The 24,752-nt window shown below is 32.4% G+C and overlaps 2 protein-coding genes across 2 annotated transcripts; one reads left to right on the top strand and one right to left on the bottom strand.

Annotated features, from left to right (window-relative positions):
• The first annotated feature begins 1,081 nt into the window (after positions 1–1,081).
• Positions 1,082–3,102, top strand: LOC148599291 (LIM/homeobox protein Awh-like). The gene is made up of 5 exons (XM_088557222.1): positions 1,082–1,216; positions 1,561–1,736; positions 1,960–2,183; positions 2,436–2,681; positions 2,870–3,102. The coding sequence occupies exons 1-5, from the start codon at positions 1,082–1,084 to the stop codon at positions 2,932–2,934; spliced, it is 846 nt and encodes a 281-aa protein (XP_088413348.1). The 3' UTR covers positions 2,935–3,102.
• A 1,872-nt stretch (positions 3,103–4,974) lies between these two features.
• Positions 4,975–24,370, bottom strand: LOC148599290 (sodium- and chloride-dependent glycine transporter 2-like). The gene is made up of 15 exons (XM_088557571.1): positions 24,214–24,370; positions 15,449–15,566; positions 15,062–15,193; positions 14,087–14,296; positions 13,735–13,789; positions 13,476–13,608; positions 12,739–12,873; positions 12,124–12,227; positions 11,486–11,610; positions 10,913–11,025; positions 10,430–10,570; positions 9,425–9,524; positions 8,412–8,527; positions 7,856–8,017; positions 4,975–6,731 (listed from the first exon to the last, which is right to left on the bottom strand). Exons 1-15 carry the CDS (start codon positions 24,223–24,225, stop codon positions 6,477–6,479), a joined length of 1,911 nt encoding a protein of 636 aa, XP_088413697.1. The 5' UTR covers positions 24,226–24,370; the 3' UTR covers positions 4,975–6,476.
• Positions 24,371–24,752: the final 382 nt, after the last annotated feature.

The following is a 24,752-nucleotide window of genomic DNA, read 5'->3' as shown; positions in this document are numbered from 1 at the left end:
AATACTAAAAATAATTATCAAGTTCATGAATGAATGTTGGAATCGAAGGTCAATTTTATATAACAGAAATTATATTAATATATAACATTAAAACTACAAATTAATCTGTTTTGGTAAGATTTACACCACTGTCGCACCATGGTCATAAATTTAGTTTATATGTAATGTATATTACATTGTTCTGATTTTGTTCATGCCATAACTATTTACTGTAAATGTGTTTGTGCAAATAAAATTGTCTCTTGTCTAAAATTGTCTATATAGGACGTATATACCAGTGGACCTCCATATACCAGGAAACTTAATATGGATAGTATAACTGCAATATTTGCTTTCATAATACACGATTTCGTATTTTTTTTCTTTTTTCACAAAAAAAAAAAAAAAAAAAAAGAAAAAACGAAAAAAATGCCGACCCCAAGTACTAGCTGTGCAATTCAGTGCACTCAAACTGTCGTACACGCAAACTTTATCTAAAATTAATGAACTGTGTGAAAGAAGACTCGAAGTTTAAATGCAAATTATAATTTATAAATTTATACGTCCAATTGAGCTACGGATTTAAACTACGTATCTTATTTCACTTTTAAACGGTGCACAACTTATTTAATTAACTGCATTGCTTAATTCATTTTCTACTTGCTAATTTTACATTTTACATTGACAACAGTCTAAAAAACTTATACATAAAACTTGAATTTTAGCCGATTGTTTTCTTCGTTCTAATCCATCCCTTATGTAGTATTTTAATTCATTTATTTTTTTCAGGTGTTCTGGTGCTTTTAATCACTGTGACAGAGAACCAATTAAATACTAATTAAGCTTCCATCATTTTCCATCACGTCCAAGCCTTTCCAATCAAGAACAATAAATCTGATGTCACTCAAGCTGCACACGTCTGACATCATGACAGAACGCGGCTCATCAACAATCAAACCCAAGCTTACAGTTAACAATCTTGACAAGACTCATCTCAGTCCAAGAGTGGACACAAATCTCATCTCATATAAAACCTCTGTGAACCGAGTGGTTATCATCATTCAAAGTTAGCAATCATTTAACGCAGATCACAAATTCTACAATGGCTCTTCCTACCGATTTGTCTCAAGCCCTCGACTTCGAGGACTCCGGCAATTTCACGACGTCACACTATAGTTCAGACAGTTACGAAGAGATATCTTCACCAGAGTCACTGCTTGAATACAGTCCTTCTGAGGTTGGTATTACACGACGAATACAGAAAATAGAATTTGTTTTGTTTTTAAGAAGTTCTGTCATTTTAACAGGTCCATGTAGTTTAACCTTTAAAAGTAACGACACAAATGTTCATATACTGTACATGCTATTCATTGTGGTGATCCATTCAATTTAAGAAAGTTGTTCAAGATAACAAAGTTTCTTTAATACAGCGATTACTTGTAACTATAACAAAAAAAATAACCAAAAACCCAAAAAGGCAGTAAATTGAAAATGACACAAAAACACTGATGCAGTTTTAAAAATCCATTTAAACATATTAATTGGCTATAATAATTATATTCTTCTTTTTCATTTTTTCAGCTCCCGGAGTTGCACTGTTGTTTTGGCTGTAGCGGTATCATAGAGGACCAGTTCATCCTACGAATCGGAAATCAGTCATGGCATCCCACATGCCTGAGATGTTCCGTCTGTCACACAATTTTAGAGAACCACGCCTCATGTTTCATCAGAGATGGAAATATCTACTGCAAAAAAGAGTAAGTATTGCGCTTCTTAAGTAACACCTTTCTAAATCTGATATGGTGATGATAAGAACATTTTTATTAGAGAATATTCGTCCTAAAGTAATGCTATAGTTTATTGAAAAACAAGTTCAATTACCCAGAATTCCTTTCAATTTGTAGCAAGAAATTAGTTAGTTTTAATCCGTGTTGGTTGCATGTAAATCATCGATGACTTTATTATTTTGTCATTTTGCAGAGAAATGGGCATTCCGTGTTCCAAGTGCAACATGACAATAATCAGTAATGATTGGGTGAGAAACGTAAACAGCAACTGGTACCACCTTGGCTGCTTCAACTGCAGTGTGTGCTCTCGACAGTTGGCAACAGGAGAACACTTCGCCCTCCACGACAACCGACTTCTCTGTAAGATCCACTATGCCCAGTGTGTACAAGGATTTGATTGCACAAATAAAGGCCGAGGTATGGTTATTATGAAATTGTTTTCAAATGTAATTTCGGAACCTCTTAAAAGAGAAGTGTTTTATATACCTATAGTTTCAAGATATTAATGTTGAATTGTATTGAAAATTTTTTAAAGCTATATTAGGATATTATAAGTAATCATTTTTTTTCTCAGTACAAAAATTAATGAGATGATTACTACAGTCACAACTTATTGACGATTTCATTTTTTTTAAGATACGCTAAACATATTTTTATCATGTTTTGCAGATCGCACAGGCAAACGTAAAGTTAAGCGTGTTCGCACAGCTTTCACAGAAGAACAGATCCAGATTTTCCAGACATTCTTCGACAGAGAATCCAATCCAGACCCAGAAGAACTCGACTCACTCTCAGAACAGACTGGTCTCGGCAGACGAGTGGTACAAGTTTGGTTCCAAAACGCACGTGCAAGATCAAAGAAGAACCCTAACTCAGTATATGTGTCACCTGCCTCTGTGTCATCGAAGATATCTAGTATGTAGTTTCTGTTTCAAGTTGATATTCTAAAATCCTTAAAGTGACTTTTATGCACTGTTTTATGATGTCTGAAAATGAAGTAAGTTAATTCCTGTAATTTTTTTATGAAGGATTTGTTTTATTTTATTCATATCTATGTCATCAACATGTATACAATAGAACATATCTGCTTTGTTATATTTCAGGTTCTCCAGAACACAGTCTAGACGGCTTTGATGTTGACTTTAAAGACCTCATCACATTCCAGTGAATTGTAACACAGAAAGTTATCCAATAAACCCTAGCAGCCCACGTGTAGCAGCCCTGTTCTGCTTCCCGCCGGCGTAGTTGTGGCATAAGCAGGAAGCCACCTTGGATCACATTACCGGAAACAATAGTTTTAAGATATGAGAGAGACTCGTGTTTTACCTTGTGCTTAGCCTGTATATATTGTTAACCAAATATTTATGCTGTTATTGCGGAATTAAAAAAAGTACTAATTACTTATATGAGTTAATTATGTTTTTATCGTACTAAAAGTTAATTAGGTTAAACGTATTGTTTAATTAAAAAAACAAAACAAACAAAACAAAACAAAAACACATACGAAAAAAGAAACAACTAAATAAAAAATAAAAAGACACAAAGCACAACACGCATGCCTAGAATTTGACTCAATATATCGAATTCGACAGCACATGTATTGTATTCAAGTTGGTCTGGTCAATCTAATTTCATTTGATCTATCTATTGTTCCATTTAGCCCCTGCCTGCACATGGCAAAGCTATACACAAAATTGAAAAAAAGGAATTCACGTGGGGAAACCGGTAATACGATAAGTCTTTCTTTTGTAGTTACTATTGTTAAGTCCATGCACGAATAGTGCGGAATTGGAGACAACGCGTCATATGAAGAAATTCGTTATAATGAATTTGTACAGAATGTACTATACTACACAATGACTACGTTGTAACAAAGTGTAATTTAACAACAAATCTAACTCAGATTTATATTATTATTATACTTATTGATTGTTCTTTTTACACACTCAATAAGAACTGCTTTCTATACTTTCTTCTTAGATTGTCTTCCTATATAAAAAAATGCAACATACATGTTTTTCATATATTTAAGAAAAAAACACATGAAAAACATGTATTTTCATATGTTCATGACCACTATGAAAAACATGTTTAGGACAAACAAATCAATTGATAACAACAAGAAAATAAAAATCATATGGTAAACATAAGACTCTACGTATGAAATTAATATGTTTTCATATACTTTTGGAAAACATTTGTTTCCATGTGTTTTATAGGCAGAAGTAAGGGTACAACAAAATTACCAAACACTAATACGATTCATAATCAAGTCAAGTCCAAAATAAACCTGGCATAATAGACATTACACGAGAAAAACATATATTTCCTTGTCGGTCCTAAAAATATGCCTTTGTAGTCTCATGTTGTATGTTTCGTTTTTAGCTTAAGATTATTTTTTTTATGTACTTGAGTATAAAATGGCAACTCTTACGCTGTACCTGTATGTAATGATGTTTTGAGGCCAACTGCATCCTGCCCTGTGGTATCAGGGTTTCCTGGATGTCAATTGAAGATCAGTGGGTGGCCCTGAGCTGACATCCCGGTGGGGTTGTTGTCTCTTTGGCATATACACCTTACCTATTCTCGTTATATTTCGAATGTTTTAAAACATAGAAAAATATGTTTATTACAATTTTTCCGGTGTTATCAGCCAATCTGATTTCAGTTTGAAAAACAATAAAAGAATCTGAACAGAGATTAGATGAGTGGAACAATTAGAGGTTAAAATTCGTAGTAATATTAATATTCAATACTTTGTTTTATTTAATTAGTTAAAGTACTCCATTTTCGTTCATAGAGTAGAGGATACATGGATAGCAGAGTAGAGGATATGTGGATAGCAGGAAGGAAATTTACAATATCACACTTCAATTCCCAGTAAATTTTTACCGCTATAAATAGCGTATTAAAGTACTAAATTTTCTATAATTGTCTTGGTTGTTGTAGAGTTCAAAGTTTCAATAAAAAAAAAACATGCTATGACCGAGGTGTGCAAATGTGCAAGTTTAACCGTAGACCAATCAATTTAAGATGCAGACACATTCGGTATAACTGCATGTAGGCAGGGGCTAAATGGAACAATACATCGACAGGAGATACATTGTAAGAAGTGGAAGGACCGGTGCCATTAGAACCACATTGGAGTTAAATCAGGAAAACAAACAACCATATACAGTTACAACTACAAAAACTCCCGAAAAAAAAACTAAGGTAAGAATTTATTAAATCAAAATTGATTGTTCTTGTACAAAAATCATCTATCTACAGAACACAATTCCCTGAAATTAGTTGGTGTTGAGCATGTTACTACCAATAAACTTTATTAACAATTTTATATGGTATATTGACCATTCATAGAAATATATGAAGTGACAAAGTTTGTAATCAAATGTAGGCAATGTTTGCGTTTTGTGAAATGTGCTGAGTCCTTTTGTGGTCATGTGATTTTATTAACATGTACTTCATTACGATTTTGCAGAAACACCAGATGTAAAATTTGACAAATCTCTACCATGTACACTTGCCAGTAAAACGTCGATAGGATTTCCCGGTTTTCTCTAATTAGTTTTAAATCTTATTTGAAATCATGGAACTAGGTTAATATTCAATTACTTATATATTTTGTACAAACGTAACAGAACACGGAAGCGCAGCAAATTCAGATCTATTGCAACGATCACTACAAATAAAATATATATATATTCATATTAATTGTTTGCGAACATCATACATTATTTTTTGTTCGTTTGGGGAACTTATTTTCACGATGAACATGTTATTAATGAATATGAATAAACCTTTAAAATAAAATAATAATAAAAAAATAGTATTCCGTTTACATCTGAGTTCACTCAATTTTTATATGAGGAATGTTGCAGACGGCATTTTTTGCATGTGTGCAAACCGGGATTCTATTATGCAAATTTCAAAAGCGAAAGCAAAGCTCGGGAATATAAGAATGAAATAGAAATAATTATTTCTACAGATGTTTTTTGACCGACATAATACCCGATAGGCAATACAAGTCTGCTGAAATCGCGAAAGAAAATGATAAAGAAAGGATAAAGGAAGCCTAAATTATTTCTACAAATGACAGTTGACGAAGTGGATTGTACGTATGCACTCTGTACAAACTTATTCTTTCACTATTTTGATCTTCAAGAAGATAAAATGTTTTCTCTTGTTTTTGTAAAGAAGCAAAGCGCCGATCTTCCAGGAAGCCATTCTTTATATAAATACATGTACTAGTATGTAGTTTGATTATCATTTTCTATTGCTATAAGTTTAAACTTACGCCGTGCTCCGTTTTAATTTCTGTCTCGGTATATTTAAATTTGCTAAATGGAAATTAGTTATAAGTGTCGCAGCCGCCATACGAGTAACATCAAAACGACGAGCTGAACGAGAATGTTTCAACATTTGCTAAACTTACAGCTATTCTTTTGCTTTTGAAAACTTTTAGAAATATGATTTCGATGTTCGATTAAAATAATCTAAAAATCGCATCATTTAAGCTAGACTCCACTTAATCAGTCAACTCTGAATTGAGTGAGCTTCATATATTTGGTAAGATTCAGAAGCGAAAAAAAACTTATTAACAACGGTTATCCTGCTAGAACATGAATTCAGGCTGCCGAAGGATACCGATCTGACAATGAAGAATGAAATCAAGCACAGAATGAATAATTTAGATACGAAATGAAAAATTCAAAATTTTGTTGTAGGTCCACTACTATCCGCCACAAAGCCATTGTTTTCTGTTCCATATTCAACGTTGATTGGTGGATAAGGACTCTTTGTACCGCCCACTTTTTCGGTTTCATCTGTGTTAGTGTACGCAATATTAGCCACACCACCTTTTTGTTCAGATCCATTAACTTGGTATATAACACTTGGTTCAGCGTATCTTCCGGTTCGGTTTTCTTTAAGTGCAGGTCCCCAATTGGGCCTCGGTGAGCACATCTGAAACAAAATAAAAACAAAATAACACAAATCTAGAACTCATCGGCAGCCATAATCTTGATATCTATTATCCGAGATAAATGAATTTGCACCGTTTTGAAAATAATAGCAATTTTGCTATTAACATGTATTATAATGGCGATAAAGGTATCTAAAATGCGCTTCGGACATTTATTTGAAACATTTAGTGCTTTCTCTGTAATTAATTTCATTCTTACCATTGAAGTAGATTACAAACCAACATGCATTTCTTAGAAAGAGTAATTAAGGGAACCTTGATTCTGTCGGAAATCAAAAGAATGTACTCCAGGGACAAAGACCAGACATGGAAAACAGTCATACACAACAAAGAACACAAAATAACCAAAATAGTACATACAAAGTAACAAAAGTAAATGAGCAACTCGGACTCCACTAAAAACTGGGAGCATGGACCTCATGAGTCCTCATTAGAAAACAGGAGTTTGTATTTTTTAAAACAAAAATTTGTCATGTGCCACCCCAGCATGGGTCTTGGACACCACATTCAATGAAATCATTATCGATTCGTCATTAGAAAGTAAGAAGAATCCATGATAAAAGACCATTAATTTGATGTTATTTATGCGTGTGAGAGGATGATAAAGTTATGTAGTTGTCTTCGGTTTAGGTTGCCCAAAATCCAGGTCAGTCTGGAGAAAAAGGAATATGACACTAGTTCCCACCTAAATAGATTCCACCGTTCCAGAACCTATTATCGGACGTACACAACAAACTTTGCATTTTTAGCCTGAAGTCAAAATATAAGCATTTAAGACTATAATATTAAACACAGAAAAAAATTGGTATTCAAAAGAACGCAATCCAAGTACAATACCACCAAAATTATCATTATGTAAAGCCAAGCACCAAGTCTAGTGTCGCCGATATTCTCTGACGCAAGTGGTATAATGATAAACGTACCTACTTCTATATATAACAAATATTTACCAATTTTATTTTTTCATATTTAAGTACCATTCCATGTAAGAATCAGGCTAAGGATAGCACATTTAGAAAACAAATGAAAAGCTAATTAAATTTATCCTGAAGTATCTGTGAGAATTACTGAATATATCTATGATATTTTTTTAAACAAAACTCACCATTCTATTATCTCTGAATAACAAGAAAAATATAAACCAAGCTGGTATAAATATAAGCGGGAAAAGAACGATAAGCCATCCCATAGCGTTTGCCCAAATAGGATATACATATGAACCCATTTTTGTAGGCTCGTACTGGATAGCCTTCAACACAATCACAACCTGTAAAACACCAAGAACATTTAACAATTTCATTGAATAATTACAATTAGATGATACAGATTTTATATAATTATTGAGAAATCTACCTCGTTATTACTTTTGGAAAACCCAATTCTTTTTTTTTGGCAAGAAGCAAAATGCCAAATTTCACAACAAAACAAAACAAAAAACAAACAAACAAATAAACAATCAAACAAAAACAAAAACAAGCAAACAAAAACAAAGAAAACAAAACGAAACAAAACAAAAACATAAAAAAAAATCAAATTAAATCAAATAAAAATAAAAGATAAAAAAAATCAAAGCATACTTAACATTAGTGCAAGCAATAATAAAATAGAAATGATGGGTACTTCCAACCTACCATAATCTTTAATTTATTAATGATACTCACAGCTAAGGCAACAGGAGAAATAACACACCAGGTTGGACCGAAGAAGAAAAAAGATATTTCTACTGGCAACGTTTTTCCAAGCATCATTTCTATATCGTTCCTGAATCGGAAAAATCCTGACAAAAGAAAATTAAGTATTTAAGACTATTAAAAAGTAAAAAAAACCCAAAAAACAAAAAAACAAAAAACAAAAAACAAAAAAAAAAACAAAAAGAAAAAAAACTATAAAAAAAAAAATAACCACAAAAAGTTCCGAGAACAATACTCTTTACCGGTATGGAGTTTCAAGAATTTTAACTTTATAGAAGAAAGTCAAGACGCCTGCAAAGTGACAAATGCAGAGAATATCTTGTTTTTCAATAAATATCCGATTTTCATATCTTTAAAACTATGAAATATTCGTTTTAACCGCAGTAAAGGTTGTAAAATTGAACCTGACAATGTCATGATCAACAAATGCAACAATGAGTTTAATTTATTATATTTTAAAAGACTTGTCTGCTATAAAAAGGTCTTCACAATGAATTGGGTAAGGTGACATGTCGGATTTGAAGAAAATAAGACACATTTATGCATACAAAACCAGAAGTTACATTTAACCACAGCTCTGTCTTAAAACTAGGAAGCTCATGACTTTCATGCATTTCTTAAACCTCAGTAGGCTTATGTTCAAATGTGTTTGAACAGTTTCAATGATAATCATAAGATATAAAGAACCACCACCTGTCTAATTTAAGACAGAACCATTTTTAAGTACCAGCCATATAAAATTCAAGCACTGCCAAAGCTAAGGTGATTCATGGTGTAGAAAAACCCACGGTACAAACGATGCTTTTTTACTCTACTTATGCTATATTTTTATATGACAAAAGTCCTTTCTGTATTTTAGATTTGTACTTTTGAAAAAATTACACTTCAATTTCCCACTAAAATCAACCAAACCAAACCAAATCAAGAACAATAACTCTAACAAAATGCTAATTTCATGTACAAACTATTCTTCTAATTCTTACCATATATATAGGACACAAGAGTGGTCTCAAACATTCCAACAAATAACAGCGGAAACCCTCCTACATATGTATCGACAAGATTAAGTAAAAATAGTCCTCCCTAGAAAAAAGTAGATTAAACATATATTATCATCATGTCGACGATGGAATAACCTATATTTCTGAGCGTTTACTCATACTTGTTATTTGTGTAAATTTATTGATATTTTATAAAATCAATGCAGAAGGGTACTATAGTATATACCGAAGCTTTGGGGTTATTCAAAATATTACAGAAATATCCTACAGTTGCACATGCTCCATGCTACTGATTATAAAAAAAACAGATTAGATTTGTTTTCTTACAGGCCAGCTTTAACACAGCAAAATATTTCACAGGTAACTGACTAAGCGTCAATTTAGATTAGAGCCAATTAAATGTACAGTTGTCTTAACTAAGTAACAATAAATATTCTATTTATAATAAAAGAACAGGATATACGGTATGATTATCAGTCAGATAGTCACCCAACAAATGCCAAGCAACGAACAATCGGACTTCTACAGGTCTTATATGACAAGAAAAACCCATACTATAAAGCAAACTGTAAAAGCCTAAAAATATATGATGTAGAACTATTCATAAAAGACGAAAACCGACCTTACCTATAGGAAAAAAAAGCGTAAAGCGAATAACATCAAACATAAAAAAAACTACGACATCAACTGCACCACAGGTTCCTGGTTTAGAACAATTATATAAAGTATGCGGCGGAATTAAACATGTTTATGAGCAATCCATCCTCCCCTAACCTGAGGTACAACAATAAAAACGAGCTATAAAAATCTGTTGAATTCGGATTTATTAGTCAAATACGAATATTCTTCCGAGTATCAAAAGAGCCTATCAGTATCTGAATAAGGCCACGTCTTTGTATTTTGATGATACTACAAAAGTCACATGAGCTGAAGAAAAATACCATCGGTGTTACCATTGGTAACACTAACAGGAAGAACAATACTCACTCTTGTAACCATTGGTAACCCTAACAGGAAGAATAAAACACATATACAAAATCGGAAGATGTAAAGGCGCAGTTTAGGTTTAAATAAGTAGTCCTTCATTTCATCGACCAACCCTGTAATAACTGTTTCTGTAATGGAGAACTGGAAAAGATACAAGCATTCACTATGGTGTGGTGAAATTTATTTTGAAATCATTAAAACACATTACTTAGGGTTTATAGGACGTTTTTTTTTATTATATTCTAATTGTTTTCAAATCTGCATAAAGAACTAATGCATTAAATAAAAAAAAAAAAGAATTGTTGTATCATTTGTTTTATGTCGTGGTCTTCCGAGAAGAATACAATATAAACTAACAAAACATCAAACAAAATGAAGATTTTATACTAGTATGTATCACTATATTCTGTCAAAGGAATTATATGCTAGTGGAAAGTACGAACCTTTCTAATTTAAAGTGTATAAAGATTCAAGATCACCTACCAAGGAGCTAAAACCCAATGTCATCATCATAAAGAAGAAAAGAATAGACCACAACGGAGGCAGGGGCATCTGAGCTAGAGCTTCCGGGTACACAACAAACGCTAATCCAGGACCTGTTCAACATATAAAAATGTGTTCTTAATAAATGACCAGATAAACATTCTTGCAGTTAAATCGACGGCATTTTGTTTTTCTAATTAAATACAAACGCATTGCTTACTACCGTGAAAAGCCCACAGTTTATACAAATTTCGCTGTGACATTACGATTAATTCTTCATATTTTGTTGGTAAGAATGGCATTCTTATTGACATTTCACATGTATCCATTCAATTTTGATAGAACGTCTTCATTATACATTTGTAAACGACGAGTTTTCAAAACACTTATTCCGTTTTATAGTATAAGAATGGCATTTTCTTAAACAGTTTTTAAAAAGATGAGCCATACCACGAAGAAGCACACGAAACATATCTACCCAAATAGAAGCAGGTAGGTCGAAGATACTTTCGTTTGTTTTGAGAAGTAATGTTAAATCTCGGAAATTAACGCGATAGCATGAAACATAGTTACCTCCTGCTGCTACATCTTCCACTGATTTTCCTTTTTTTGTTGCCATAAAGCCGAGGACAGAGAATATAACAAAACCGGCATAGAAACTGGTTAAACAATTAATAATGGGAACTAGGAAAGCATCCCTGGAACACAAATGTCAAAAGGCTGAATCCTTTAATATGACAAATTTAAGAAAAAGTAAAAAAAGAATGATCAATAGAAACAAGGAATACGTATTTTAATGTGAAAAGGACTTTTCCAACAGTTATAATTCACGTGAAACAATTTTGCTTGTACATTCATATAAAGAACATTTCAAATCAAAAACAAAGCGAAACGTTTTATCATTTTAAATTAAATATAAACTCCCTTCATGTGATAGTTGTAACAAGATGATAGTGAATGACTGGTTTTGTGATTGATGACTTGATGGAAGTTATTCACAATACCCGTTTGTTTTGCAATAAATCAATTCTGTTTATAAGCTTAGTTTAAAAATCTGACAAAGTTTTGACAATTGCAAGAAGTCCAATGACATAAGCCATTCAAAATTGCCATTAAATAAATAAAAAAAAAATCCATTGCTTATTCAATGCGTTAACCAGAGAAAATCCAGTTACAAGGCAACTTGTTTAATGAACTAAACATGGACATACCTCAGAATGTTATTACTGAATTTATTGTAGCTAGCCATTGCAATAAGTCCGCCGGAGCATGCACTAAGGGAATAAAATATCTGTACAGCGGCATCACTCCATACCTAAAGAAAAATGATAATATGATACAGTATTGTTGAGGGTTTTCTAAAATAGATGTGAAAAAGATTTGCCGACGCAATAAAATGTTATTCTTTTTATAATTTTTTACATTTCATTCGGGAAATAACACATGGCACGCAATTTCAATTTTCGATACAGTTTTTTTCGAACGCCACTTAGTTATCCGTATTTGGCCAATCGGGAAACAGAATTGCGATCAGGGGACTTGCGTTTCCATGGAAGAACGTCTTAATGGTCAAAAGGAAGGTAAAAAGAAAAACAAAACCGACTGCGTTGGAACAACAACAATACGTTAATCAGTAGGTATGCATATCTTCGGAAGACTAAAAAAACGAATTCAAAATTAATTTGGTAATTTCATGTTCTTTGTTAATTTATGTCTATTTTTCATGCCTAGTTTGTCAAATTTTGGTTCCCTTGATTACTCTTTAAATAAATCAGAAAATTACAGGAATTTATTTCTAAAAGACACAGTTCAACATTTTAACTTACATCTGCTTTAGTAAGTTTGGAAAAATCTGGTGTCAGATAAAAATCAATTCCTTGCTTGAAACCATCCAATGTCAAACCTCGCACCAGCAAGATTGTCAACAAGACATATGGAAATATAGCTGTAAAGTAGACGACCTGTGAAAAAAAAACTATACTAATAAAATATGTTAAACGCGCATATATCAAGGTGTGCCAACTGTATAAAATGTCATTTTCAAAGGTCAGGCAAAACTTTAACTAAATACTTACTAATTGTTAAATTCAGTTTAAAATCAAAACAAGTATATTATGTCTATCTGTATTAAATATGATAGAAAATAGAAAAAGTCAAAACTTGTGTACATGTATATTTTTTATATTGCATAATCATTTCTGTGTTTATAATTTATTGAACCCGAACCCTTTTGAGAATTTTGAAAAAAGGTAAATGATATGGTTATTGATGAGGTTTTTGATGTGGTGAAGGTTGTGGCAAAGGAAGTGGTTACTGAGGGGAATATTGTTGTGGTAAAGGACGTTTAAGTATGAGATTATGAACGTGGTTTAGGACATGCTTAATGAGCAGTTATTGATATGGAAAAGGATGTAATAAAATTTAGGTGAAGGACGTGGTTAAGAATAATGTTTTGGATGTGGTGAAGGATTTGGTTAAGTACATGGTGAAGGATGTGGTTAAAGGGCTTGGTTAATAGCATGGTTAAGGACAATGCATACAAAGATGTTCTCATATAACTTACTTTGCCAAGACTCTTAATTCCTTTACAAAGAACAAAGAACACTATAGCCCAAACAGCAAGGTTGCAAAGAGCCAACTCCCATTTTATTCCGTCTGGATATTCCAATCCAGCTGATTGTTCCAGGACTTTGTGACTAGAAATAAGGTAAAATAAACTCGTAAAACTTTCCCTGACAGAGCTGTATATAATCATAGACTTTAATTTGAAGTCATAATAAACTTATAGCAACTTTTTAAATAATAAAAGTGGTTTTACTCACCTGAAAAACTCCTCACTTGCGGATACACCACTGCTATTTGAATAAGTATGATTCACTGAAAATAATTGAAAAAAAACAATATTTTTTTTTGTAAGAACAGGTGCATATGATTAAATAATGTGATACTTTTTTCCGAAGGAAGATGGCATTTTTGTGGTAGCATGTAGGACAATCGGGGTCTTTTTTCATTTAACACAATTCTTACTACTGTTTAACAGTCTCGTTTGGTTTTGATTTATTGCGAAATTGACCAAAATCGACCGTCATATTGTTTATTGGAGACAAACATTTTTATTTTAACGTAATGCATTATCATTTAACAGATTTTGGTGTCTCTCATTAAGACACTTACAACAATCAAGTCGAGTTCCATTCCATGGATCACTGAGAGAATAGTTCTGACGACCATCTTGACAGTCGCACGTGTTCCACGTGTTATCGCAATCGGCCCATGGCACGTGACTGGTCATGGATGATATAAAGAAGTATAGACAGTAGGCAATAATGACAGCATAATAAATAGCTATCAATGCAGAAACGATGATCATGGAGACACCTAAACCTACAAAAACGGAACGAAGATAAATTGCATAAGGAGGTAGACCTGGGGTAAGGGACATAATTCTTAAAAATCATTGGAACGTTTGTATTCAGCATTTTACATCAATCTTATGTAAGACTCTAATTAACTTGGATTCATTTTATTCTGCCTCAAATGAAATCTTGAGAGGCTTTGGTGAAATTGAATATAATGCATATATATCACTGATTCATGAGTTATGTCCCTTACCCTAGGTCTACCTCCTTAAATTCGTAACTAAATGAAAACTAATAGAAAGATTTAATCTGCCGATGACGGAATGTAAGGCGTGTTACATTAAAATATTTCTTCAAAATTAAAATGTGCATAAAACATCTAAAGAGCTTATGAAAAATATAAGGGCTGACGTATCATAATTCGAGGACACCATGTACTGTCTATCCATCTAGAAAAATATAGAACATCATCTTCGATTTAATGTACTCTTCTATTATCCAAAAAAGTTTTTGCATTTGTTTTACTGAACAGTTTGTGATACCGTGTGCAAAATATCAGATCGACTACTAGTTCTGGCAATTCGCGTAATTATTTGGAACCAGGTTTGACCAAATGCTAAATTGTTATTTAAGTCAATGTAACACTTCCGTCTTTCAAAATTAAAGGAGTTTTATTAAATCAAAAATTAAATCCCTTCCAAAAGTAAATGAATAAACAAACGAATCATATGTATACAATATGACTTGATAGAAGCAAGAAATAGAATGTCACTTATTTTATTTCTTTTACCTTTCATTGCTGGGTTTATCCTGAACACTTTGATAGGACCAAGACTGGCGAATTGGCCGAGACATAACTCCAAATAGAACAGCGGAATACCGATAAATACCAGGCATATGAAGTACGGAATTAAAAATGCACCTAAAATAGAAAGGAATTTATCTTTTTAAAAGCACTGTATCGAGAAAACAGATTGTCATCTTACTGATTCTTCATGTTTGCATTATTTTAGGGTTTTTGTTTTCCAAACTAGGAACTAGATATCGAAACACATTTTAAAATTGTAATGCCTCTATACTAATATCTGATTTTGTTTTGATGTTTGGGAACAACGATGCACAATATTAATAAACTATTTCTTCAATTTCTTTGATTAGTCTATAATATAAGTCATACCTCCGCCATTTCGGAAGCAAAGATAAGGAAAACGCCAGACATTTCCAAGTCCGACAGCAAAACCGACACACGTCAGAATAAACTCAAGCTGGTTACCCCAGTTCGCTCTGACCTTTTCCTGGAAAGAAAATTAAAAACACAGGTCTTATTGATTTGATTTGTTTAAAGATATGTTAAATAGTAGTCTTTTTAAGAATCATGTAAATTATGTGAAATGTGATACACCTAAAAAAGGCTACATATTTTCATTTTTGTTATAAAGTTCCTTTATAGGTCTATATGATTAAATGTGTAATTATTCACTTCAGTCTGTCTGCTCATAGGAGATAATCAACATTGAAAATCCAACAGTTTCTATTGTCTTTAAGTATCATTTACAGAGTTATCTCCCCTAATTTGGAATTCTACAGTACATTCTATATAATTCTTTTCTCCTATAAACAAGGGTTATATAAAAAAACATATGTTACTTTCTGTTTGCTATGAAATTATTAACAAAATATCATAAATTATAATATTTATGATTTCCAACCATGAATCACATTATGCATGATTCTTATGTGGAGTGCTACTTAACAAATTGATAATATAGACGTTTTTTTTTATTTTCAGATCTGAAACTTCAGCTTTCAAACGTAGTTTACTACTGCATTGTAATTTGTTTAAGCATACAGTGAAGTAGCCTTGCCTTCTTAAAAGCGTCTGTAGCCTTCTTTTTGTTTAATGTTACCATAACAGACAAGGTTCTTATACAAAGTGTCCACTCGGAAGAGCTAACCAACGATATCACATCGATGTACATTAAATTATCTCGCACATTTGTAAGCAAATTCATTGGTGAAACAGGGTCGAATAAAAGGTCTTAAGTAGCTGTCTTTATATAAATCGGATAAGAGGGGTGTAAAAACCCCACCAAGTTCTTTCAATTGTCTTTTGTGCTCTTTAGATGAAAAATATATAGATTGTACATAATACTGACAACAACAAGAGTTGTTGTTGTTGATTTGGTAGATCAGCAAAGTATTTTTTGTTCGGTAGGTTTCTCTACATCATAAATCACCTCTATCATAGGCGGTGTCTAAATTCATATAGGTAATCTTGGCAATGGTGTTAGAATAGAAAATAGTATTGTCGCGTCATTACTTGAGACCAATTTTACAGTTATAACTTTTAAGAAAAGTATTTCAGATTTTTCGGACGTCATAATGATCTCTAGATGAAAATTATTAATCACTGTATAAAAAAACGGTTTAGGTTATATAAAAGTGGAAACGGGAAGGTTCCGAAGAGACAATGTCTTATACTTTTCATTCAGACATTGCTTATCTAATGAAAGACTTTATAATTGATCTAAAATATGGTAACTGAATTACAATTCGTTTCTTTTTATTACACGATTGTAGGTTTGAAATTCCAAAACTATCATCATTATGATAACAAAAAAAAAACAAAAACAAAACAAAAACAAAAAACAAACAAACAAACAAACAAAAAAACAACAAACAAAAAAATATATATAAATAGTCTTTTTATCACGATCAAGCCAACATGCAAAATTACTTGATAGCCTGGAAACACATCATCGTTCCAAAAAAAAGGGTCACATTGTGTGATAAAGAACTTTTGGTAATAAATAAAACAACGTTTTATTTAATAGGGCAGTTGAAATGAATGTTTTGACTGGGTTTAAAGGAAAACCGGGCATGCCTTTTTCGTCAACAAATAAAAGACCCGTATTTTAAATCGACCTAGGATATAGCTGATAAGGTTCTACTCAACATATCATTGAAATATGTCGACTTTGTAAACAAAACTGACCTGGCAAAGGAGTATATATTTATATATTCTATTAAGTTTTCTCTTACAGAAATGAACCAAACTATAAATTATTTTAATTCAACAAAAAAAATATGTGAAAACAATGTAAATCATATTGTCTTGAATTTATGGTTCGCTCAAAAGAAAGAAAGGAAAGAAAATTTGTAAATTTAAGTTTTAATCCAAAACTTAGACACAAACTAATTAGTTCAACATGCATATTCATGAGAGAGTTCACGTCATACTAACTCTTTTTGTGACACAATAGAGTATTGACGTCAAATTGAGAAATATTTTTTTCCGTTGCACCAGTCATGTTGTCTTAAAAAGGTATGGCTGGAAGCCCAGCAAAACCCGGAGTGTCTATTAAACTCATTAACCGTCTCAGTGAAACGATAGCTCAATCTGAAATTCCAAAAGTATGTGTGAACTTGTTGTTACTAGTACATTATATTCGATAACAGGTCTATACCCACAAAAATACGGTTTGAAAGTTCGACTGCGGTTTTGGCGACATAACTTCTTGAATATCTTACAAAAGCGAAGAACAGTACAACCGGCTGATATGGCACATATACATATACAAATGTGTATGAAGAAGTTTTGATACTCCATAGTTAGCCACAGAAGGCTCTTTCTGTTCGCAAATAAGAAAGACATTAAGACCTACGGTTCCACACTACGGTTGGTGTACTTTACAAGTTCTTTTTTTCCATACCAATGGTAAACAATAATACAGTACAGTAGTCTCCGCACCAGTAATGTAAATTGTCTGCCACTTCTCACAGATGTTCGTTTTGTATATGCAATCAAAACCGGATGATGTGCATCTGACAATGGTACGTATCTAGTCAATTTTAAAGTTTCTCTTTATAAATTTTGTTATCGAACCGATATTGAATATTACCGAATTCTTTATCACAGGGATAGTACATTTGTAAAATTTTGTGAAAGTTTAAGAAAAACCTTTGGATATCGGAGCAATACATTTTATTTTGTTCTTTTTATATTCAGTGCAGAATATTTATATATTGTAATATTCTAGAGGATCTATTTATTTTTCAATTCGTGGAAATTTACTTAAATACAGCCCCGTGCAGGTCCGGGTGTTAAAAGAATAGGCCTGCAGCAGCGCTAAGCTTCTCGTAAAAGGCGACTAAATAGTGCTCAGAACCTTAGTCGTGGGCTAGGGCGCTCTGCCCACAGAGCAACTGGGATGTGTGCCCCAGGTGGTGGAATGGGGTACCCCTGGCGTGTTACATGCTGGGGTTGTCAGGCTATAATACGGAAAACCTGACCGCAAACCATAGTGCTGCACCGTGTTGGGAAAGATGCCACGTTCCTCGCACGTTAAAGAACCCTGCTGTGGTATTCGATAGGAGTAGGAACCTTTGCGCTCCGCCACAGGAGGCTAAATTGCCCGATCTTACCCATCCCCCCTTTTTCCAGTGGCAATCAAAATTTGTCGACCCTATTATCCTTGTGACCCATCCTTTTTTTTTTATTTCATGTTCATTATATCCATTTCATGTTCATTCATGTTCATTATATCCATTTCATGTTCATTGTCTGAATATAGCTGAAATATTGCTGCTCGGACGTTAAACCCCAACAAACAAACAAACAAACTTAAATACAATTATTTTGGGAGACCTTTGTGTAGAGTTGATAATGTAGTCAATTTCTGTCTCAAAAAGTACCTTTTTTGGATTTAAGATATTATAACCACTGTATCTGTACCTTTCAACGTTTTCCCAATACCGACAATACTTGTATAATAGTTCTTGATACACTGGTCATTATCGTGATATTTAGACTGCCCACAGGACAGTTGTATTGACCAAGACAGCGATAATGACCGAGCACCCTACCGGTGCACCTGGTCCATGCTCCCGGGTTTTAGTGGAATCCGAGTTGAGCATTTACCTTTGTTACTTCGTATGTGTTATTTTAAGTTCTTTCTTATGTTTGTCTGTTTTCCATGTCTGATCTTTGTCCCTGAATTACGTTCTTTTGATTTCCGCTAGAATCTTGGTTCCCGTAATTATTTGTACTTATGTAAATTGAATTGCCTGAAAATAAACAATGTATTTTTAATACCTATTTATCACTTTAAAATCGTATTTAAATCCGTGTCATCATTGTAAAGAGTTTTTATGTACTTATCCTGTAACAAAAAAAACCCCCAAAAAAACAATCAAGTTGTATTATGATTTGCTCTACGCACAAATATTTTTGTCATCTAAATCGTTATAAACTAAATTGAATTCAATTACTAAACCCTGTTTACAACATGAAAAGACATAAAACTAAAGGTGAATTTCGAGCATATTTTGTTTTCAATTGGAAATATACAGTTACTGGTATATAGGGAACAGGATGTAGATAAGAAATCAAAAAGAAAAAAACTAAAAAGCTAAAACATCCACTTAATTCTACCAAATACTTAACATTTTGTGACATTTTTAAAACAAGACTTTTAGCATTGTAATGACAGATTTAAGGTATAAGTATTGCAGCTTTATTTAATACAGACATTTCAGCGGAAACCAAAAAATATTCTTACAAATCAAGATATGAAAAGGGAACTTCCGATTAACCCGGCAATTACCAACGACTAACATAAAGTCGAGACCAAACTATTGAAAAAAAATCAGACTGACTACAAACTTGTCGATTAACGTTATATATACGGTTTTTATCAATAAAAAATTGTGCGCAGTTGAAATGTCAAGGCCAATAAATACAAAACACATACCTTAAGTCCTCTGTAGATTAGATATCGGTGTATGGGAGTTCGTTTTTAAAACATTCTATTACAGATGTGTTTATTCTTGCCATGTGAAAATGATTGATGCCAGTAATGGTTTCAGTGCGAATGAAACGTCAAACCAATCTTTAAATATATACACGCAAAGTGTGAAAGACCAGAAAAAAATAAAACCTGTAAAGAAATTGTTATATTGTTCTGTTTGTAATATAAAATTCATTTAAGCGTTCAAGTGACGTAAACGAATCAACTTCACCAATTAGAAGTTCTATTACACAAGAAAATTGCAACATATGTTTTCATATGTTTTATAAACACCCGAAAACATATGATTTTTGTATATTTTTCATATGTCTAAGACCACCATGAAAAACTCACAAAAAAAAAAAATATGTTAAGAACTTATTCGTTCAGTAAAACAATCTGGAATTGGTTTTTAGCAATTTATTTTAAGCAATCGAATTTCTTCTTCATAAATTTAAGGCAAAGCAGAAAGAAAATTCTGATAAACATCAGACAAAAGTAAATTTGTTTACAAGAATCGAGGATTTTGTTAGATACGTATAGCTTAGAAATATTCTTTGATTTTTTTCGGATCAAGATGTGTGTGAAACGAAAGATATAAGTGTGTAGGAAAAATAAAAGGATACATGCAATGACAAATTGATTCCAAAAATCGAAAAAAAAACTATTTATAACTTATTCATTGCCATGTTATGCTAGCTCAGAAAATGTTAAAGTCCTCAATATGTTTGTCTTATATTGTCTACAAATGTATTCTATTACTCTAAGAAAGACAAGATGTATATTCTATGTTTGTCTTGTCCTTTTGTCATGCTTTTTGACAATGAATTAAAATTCTAAAGTATCAAAAATATGTTACATTTATGAATAAGTTTGATACCCGAAATATAATTGAATACAATGGTAGAATTTCTGCAATCTTTCACAAACATTTTATTGTGTATAAGTTGTATTGTATAATAGGTACTACTTTAATGGAGGTATAATCAGAATAGAAATGGTGAATATGTCAAGGCACAACAACACCACATTGATGAAAAAGTCAGCCCAACGCCACCCATTGGTCTTCAGTGAACGACGAGGAAATCCTAGCTCGCACTACAGGGCAGCCTATAGCTAGGCCAAAAACATCATTATACACAGGTATAGCATAAAAATTAACTAAAGGTGAAAACGAAAAAAGACATACAGAGGCCAGAAATTTCTGACTTGGGGCAGGCGCAAAAAATACGGCGAGGTGATAGTATTTTGGCATGATCACAAACCTCTCCTTTATAATCTAGCCACTTTGGAAAAATATTACACAACTAAACACACATTAAAATAAGTTTCAAAAGGTGCGAGTCCCTTGGTACAACGGAAATAAAGAAACCGAAAATAATAACATTTTCCACAAAAGGATGTAAAGTTATCATATGTGGAAAAACATGATTTTTCCTTTTGACTCTAGACATAGAGCATGTTAACAATTTATAGATTCGAACTAAACGTAAGATTGTTTACATGACACGAAATATAAATAGTTTACAACGTAAAGACGTAAAATTTTCCACTGGTAAAACATGCACTACATGGCAACCAAAGAATTAAAGATTATTTTATTCCTACAAGCATATCCTATTGAAAAGACTTTACATTCATAAAATCAAAAATTTCCCACCCCACAAACAACTTGAAAGATTTTATGATTAGCGATATACTCTGCACATCTCAGTGTTTTTATTTGACCTAAAAACATTTTACCATCAGGTAAAGTTTAGATAAGACTTTCGTTTAATATGCTGCTTATTTTTATTTGAATCTGTATTAATGATATCAATCTGTACTATTGATTTCAGCTAGAACAAGAACAACCAACTCTTTCAATCACAGCTTCATACATACCATGTAGTACCATTTAAAAAAGCTTTTAAAATTTAACTATAGCAGTTTCTTACAGTTAAAAACCGACCCCATTCGCAATAGATTCGATTTTTATAAAACCATTCATCAACCTATACCAATAACATGTTTTTGTTTATCGATGGTAGTAACTAACAGATCGAAAACTGTCCATCAGCTTAATCGTTCAAGACATCTATCGACTGTATAGATCGTTTAGAGTGACGATGGTGTTACATATTCAACTCGGCCAAATATGAAGATAGCCCTATCATAATTGAGGGTCATGGAGGCGTCGGATCATTCGTGGATTTGATAGTCGCATTTTAAAAGTCAACTGGCGACTAATAAAAAGCGCCAGAAAACAATTATGTCAAAGAGTGATGACGACAGGTCAGCTTTGGACTTTAAATAATATTTGTGCATAAAAAATGAGGTTGCCATCTTGCAATAATGGCAAATATATTCAAAAGATAATCTGTATACATTAGAATTATTTGACTGATTGACTATTAGCGAAGAACAATATAGTAGATATTGCCGTTCTATCTAATGAATTCTTGAATGCTGTAGTTATAAGTACGTGGTAGAAAAAAAAACAAAAAGACAAACACCAACAACAACTTAAAAAAATAGGGAAAGACGATAAGTAATTAAGACAATTATTCATTATTTATACGGTACTATACTATTTGGAAGGCACAAGACCGTGGTGATATAACTTCAACTGCTCTGCGACTGACTATACATATATGATCAAAATATCAAGGGCTTAACATGTCTTCATCAATTAAAAAAGCAAAACACATGTTACTAGCTTTGATGTGGCGTGCGAGTTACATGACGTCATACTGCTGTATGAGTTTTGTTAGAAAAACTCAATAAAAAAATGTTTTCGAATGAAATAAAGTTCAAATGATAATAAATGACAATGTTCCATTTCTCAACAAACAACATTGTGTCGTCACCTAGACAACCCTCCCTTTGGTATTTGATACGCGATAAAATTATGTATTGGCAATATAAAAAGGGGGTTACGTGTAGAATAATGAGGTGGAAATACAAGTCGAGTTCTTGATTAAAAGTTGAGTAATAGGGCGGTCAGATAGTGTGTTGAATGCATTTGTAATAATTCATGAGATGTTTTCAAGATTTTTTTTTGTATATGTGTCTTATAGTAAGACCACCTGATCATTGATGACAAACTGTTATCATGTAAACTGCTTATTGATTTCAGAACTATATAATGTAAATCGAGGCAATCTACGACCTCGGTTAGATGACAGTATGAAGTGAAGTTATATCTATTTCTAATTTAAATAAGAATTTCCATAAACAAAAATTGTGGATATGTAAATGAAAGGCTTTTTACAGTGTTCTTTAGGATTATATGTAACGAAGATTCACACTAAAAATTTTAAATTATTATGTTCAAAGAACGTATTAATTATTATTTTGAATATTAAGCTTCATTGTACATGTAAGAAGGCCAATTCAGTTGGTTATCTGAACTCAAACAATATAATACATTATCATACAGCGATTTACCAGCAGACAAGAGTTTTCACAATACTTTGTTGATAAGGGGTAATTATGATAGAACAATCAAATATTTGTATTATTATCAACAACAAACAATGTACTTATAATGACGAAATAGAGGAAAATTCTACTGAATGTTTAAATAACTCTTTCATCTTCGTACACTAAAAAGAATTTGTTAATAATTTATGAGAATTAGAACCTTTACATGTACAATGGACCTTAGTGAGATCCTCAACTTGCACTGAATTAAATATAACAAATAAGAGCATATCAGTTGACCTTATATGTGACAGTGATTTAAACACACTGGGAGGGGAAAAAACCAGTTAAGTGAAGCCTAAATCTGATCAAATATATTTTGCAGAAATTATACAGTCTCGGACAGATTTTTTTCTGTCAATGAAACGATACAGAAATTTCTTGTTTTGCTTTGCTTTCATTCTAAACATCTCATGAAACGGGAGCTCGATAAACATTTTTTTCTGAAAAAAAATAGTTATTATAGTAAATAAATCTTATATACATACCACAGAGCCCATGTCAATGTATTAGATATGGTATAATAGTGCCGTATTAAATTGTTGGCTCAAATCCCATGGCAAAGCTGTTACATGTACTGAACGTGTTTTCTTGAAGATATGGAGTTGTTTCAATGCAATAAAACATACTTGAATCAGAGGCCAAGAGGCGTTATTAATAATTACTGTATAATAAAACATTTATTTACCTCAGCGCCCATGATGAAATTTCAACACGATATATCCAGAGTGAAATATGGCCGATCTACCGTGTAACAACCCCTGCTATCTGTGTTGACAAGTCGTTATCTTGAGGGTGGTCAAAACTATCTTTTATCTTTTAAAAACTTAATCTTGGAAACATTTACTCTTATTAAATTGTGTGTGGAAGAAGGGGTATAAATTGGAAAATTTTGGATATGAGGTCGATTATTACATACCATAAATTCTGGAGTCATACAATTACTGGAAAACTTCATTTTTCCATGCTAGGCCAGCATAGCAACAATTTAATACCTTTCTTTGAGAAGGATGTAAACATTTTCTGTCTGTGGATGGAGGAATTTACTTGCTTCAGTGGTTGACAAGTTTTACTGAGTATACCGACTTTAACAGACAGTTGATGGCATAGCTTATCATCAAACCAGCATCTTATTTTTTAGAACATAATAAATTATTTTCATTAATTTCTGCTTTATTTTGTGTCACCTGCTTCACATTGTTTTGTAAACTAGAAACTAGAGAGCTA

This window comes from Perna viridis, chromosome 13 (genome assembly GCF_037379345.1).
Source record: "Perna viridis isolate PV_CMFRI_1.1 ecotype Kerala chromosome 13, ASM3737934v1, whole genome shotgun sequence".
Lineage (NCBI taxonomy): Eukaryota > Metazoa > Mollusca > Bivalvia > Mytilida > Mytilidae > Perna > Perna viridis.
Note: the sequence above shows the minus strand (reverse complement) of the source record. Positions and strands in the feature narration are given on the sequence as shown.